Genomic DNA, 3,621 nt, shown 5'->3' with positions numbered 1-3,621 from the left:
ATACTATATATATATATATATATATATATATGTATATATGTATATATATATATATATATATACTCAGCCACCATGACCACACCGAAATCACCCACTGAAGTTTTTTTCGGACGATACGTCTTCTAATGTCACTATCATTGCAAGGTACGTGGTTCGAAACCGAACTCTGCCTCTCGACTTCCCCTGTCTAGGCTTGGGCAACCTGGAAGTATCCCAGCCCTTGTGCTTCCTCCAGGTGGCATGGCAGCTAGGCACCGAAAGGGTGTTACAGCTGAATGATTTTTTACACCGTCCTTGAACCTCCAAGGTGCTCCGCTTGTGGAACAGCTCAACGAACTAAACCTACGCACTGAAAATCCACCAACACTAAAATTACCCGAAACTCAGACATATTCCTCCTGATAGAGAGTAAAATGCCACTCGAATAGCTGTCAGAATTCAGGTGAAAAAGAGCATTCGCAGGGACCGAGAAACTTGTTGGATCCAGAAAACTGAAGAGATTAAGGATGCGAGAAATTCTGAGAATGTACACAAGCTGTTCCAGCTAATACGCGCAAAGTGCCCAAAGAAACCTGCGGTGCGTCAAACAATCACCGATACCAACGGATTGCCTGTCCGTTCAAAAAGAAGAGCACCTAAATCGTTGGCTTTAACAACGAACAACCTCTCACTGTTCAACCGATGTCTCAACTGGCAATACAGCCCCGGACAGCGAATTAGGGACCCCGACGGCTTCGGAATTAAGCGGGTACTTTTCTTCACTGATGGTCTATACGAACTCCCACTCGTTCTCTCCAAATATGGAGACGAAGTCCTCAATCGATGTTTGTCTAAATTATTTACCTCTGTGTTGGAAAAAGAGGCCGTTCTAACCAACTGAGGTGAGTCGATGGTAGTGTCCGTTTTCACGTATGCTTGCAGTGTGTCGTGATCGCATAAGAATTAGCCTGACATACGTCGTACCCACTCTTTGTGTCGCTCATTTTACGTCATCTTACGAAGACGCGTGAAGAAAAGACCTGAGAACAACAAGCAGGGCTCCGGTCTGGAAGGTGCTGTGTGGACCACAGCTAAAGCAACGGCACGCACATAGGCTCCCTACAACTGCGATGTTCCTTAAATTAAAGAGTGCATTCGATTCTGTCAGTCGGTTAGCTCTCTTTACCAGGCTTGCGCAGCAGGGTTTGCTCCAAATGTTCGTGAATATCATGCGCTGTTTGCAGTCGAATATTTGTGGGCGTGAGTGCACGGGAAGCCATCCGGCTTTCCAACAAGCTGTATTGTCCGACAAGGATGTCCACCATTTACATTTTGCTGACTTGTCGTTGTTGATGAGACAAGTGGGCGAAAACTGGAAGACCTCCCAAACCCCAACTTCGGGAGCAGGGTTTGAAGGTTCCTCAGTTCTTTGACCACCAATGTCTCAGAAGTGTAGTTGGGATCGGATAGAAACAAGGAAACCGCAGCTAGATGATCAAAAGATAGGCTTTTGGTAAGGCGGAATATATCCAGTGCTACAAGCTAGAGTGTTTGAGCCATGTGTTGCGCATACCGTCTGCCAAGACACGCGCTGTTTTTCGTGCCTTATTCGGCGTGGCAGGAACTTATAGGTCGACAGAATTTGATATGGAAGAAGGAAATGAAAGATGTCAAGCTTGGGTGCTGGTTGTGCTGTTCTATATCAGGAATGGAGCCCACGTGCCCCTTAGTGGGTTTGGCTAGAAACATTCAAAGATATGGCGGCTAATCGGTGTCAGTGTCGCTCATGCGGTCAGTTTCCATCCAGATTGCCTGACTGAATGGTAGAGGTGTAAGCATCTCGGATGTTTTTGATAGGCCAGGCCTAAGTACCCCTCTCTTCTTAATATTTCCTTTCTTTCGATTAAGGCTTTAATGAAATGAATTAGCGAAGTTTGTACGGCAGTGAAACACTGATGTTATCATCTGGTGTTGCTGTCAGTGACGAAATGACGACAAGTTGCATCATCTAAAATGTAAGTTTATGGTGGTATCTGAGCGCGAAAAGCCTCATGAATATAAATCATCTGTTCTTTAGCATCAGTGATTTATCAAAGATTAACAAGTCAGAAAGTGTACGCAAAGTTTGCTGAATACAGTCAAGTAGATGTACAGCCTAACTGCACCAGAGACCGACCTGCCTGAAAAATAGCTTTATTGGGAAAACGACGTAATTTCTTTCGAAAAGGCGAAATCAATCACACTATGGCACAAGAACTTCACATTTGCAACCGTCTGCCAGGGATCAACCGTCCTCGGTAGAAGTAACAATTGGTATGGACCGAATCATGATGGAATACGCAGTCAAAAAGCTCTTCGGTTACCTTGTAGTGAAGAGTGGTTGTTCCGAAACAACTGAGACTCTCCAACAGGCTTTCTATAGACTTCCATGTACGATAAAGGCGCTGTACGTTGTTTCGGCAACAGTTTCGCGCCCGAATCCAGTAAAGATGAGAAATAGATCAAGAGAGCCATCTGAATCGAGGGTTTGGGAGGTAATTCGTGGAACAGAATGGAAAATTTTTGACATAACAGACGCAAATTCTCCAGTTTGAACGGGGTTAGCACTGTTGGACACTGGCAGCAATTGGTTTCCAATTCCCTCAGACAGGCTTGAAACCGGTCTATGTCCGCTTGTCGGCCCTTAAGATATAGCTCACGTGACCCTTTGACGCAAATAATAACATCAAACTGTTCCTCAAAGTGTCGAACAAGGTCGGCGTGTTGAAAAACACTAAAGCAGTCATTCGACACATGGATGGGGGTATTTGACTCCGGTCCAAGGTAACGAAGAGCATAGTTCTGTGTCGAAATCAAGTAAACAACCGATAAAACTTACTTGGGCATCCACCAGCTTCTCAACCGGTCCCAAAATTTTGAGCCGATCTTCATGTAGCTGAAGTTGAACTCCATTAAACCTTTTTAAGCGGGCAATCAGAACATCTAAATCATCCACGGCCGAAGGAATTGTTATATACATTGCTAGCTGACCGGTTTAAACGTATCTAACGCCACCGGCTGGACAGCTAATTTATCACCTACGAAGGAACATAGTGGAGCTGAAATTTGGAAGACGGAAAAATTGAAATCAAAATCAAAATTCGTGATATGGTCTTTACCTTTGGAGCTAATCTAGAGCATTGCGTGGCGAACTGACAGTTGTCTTACTACACAAATAGTCTTTGCCTCAGGAATGACCACGTCCGTCCCGAACACAATTTGGAAGGACGAATTATCAGACAAGTGAGTGATTATGTGCAACGACTGTGAAGCCTGGCGGACGCGCAGGGCTAAGGGGGCGAAATGTGACCAGAAAGCCAAAAATGCCCGAACGTTATTTCAGCTAATTCGTACGCGCCCATTCTGAAAACGGGCACTATCACCGATTCTCCTCAGCTGTCTGGGACAGACTCCGTTTCCCAAATGCAAGCAAACAGATCGTCGGCTCTTGAAAGAACATATGCAGTCGTAAACCTCCGAGGCCGTAGGTGGTTCCACGCTCACCGTCCAGGGTTATACTTCACCTGTGGGCTCTAGATGGGTGCCGGCTGGTGGCCATGACAGTTGATGTTCGAAGTATTCAGCCCACCGGTCGAGGCGTTC

At 45.5% G+C, this 3,621-nt stretch overlaps 1 protein-coding gene across 1 annotated transcript in view; it reads right to left on the bottom strand.

The window, feature by feature from the left end:
- The window catches only part of T265_10184 (hypothetical protein), a gene marked incomplete at both ends in the record, with an annotated part of 20,300 nt that overhangs the window by 12,827 nt on the left and 3,852 nt on the right, over positions 1-3,621 (bottom strand). Inside the window, 2 exons of the mRNA XM_009176478.1 lie at positions 2,343-3,077; positions 3,402-3,465. Coding sequence (XP_009174742.1) covers positions 2,343-2,493 — 151 coding nt within the window. The remainder of the gene's footprint in view (positions 1-2,342; positions 3,078-3,401; positions 3,466-3,621) is intronic.

This window comes from Opisthorchis viverrini, assembly GCF_000715545.1.
Source record: "Opisthorchis viverrini unplaced genomic scaffold opera_v5_340, whole genome shotgun sequence".
In the NCBI taxonomy this organism is placed as follows: Eukaryota; Metazoa; Platyhelminthes; class Trematoda; order Opisthorchiida; family Opisthorchiidae; genus Opisthorchis; species Opisthorchis viverrini.
Note: the sequence above shows the minus strand (reverse complement) of the source record. Positions and strands in the feature narration are given on the sequence as shown.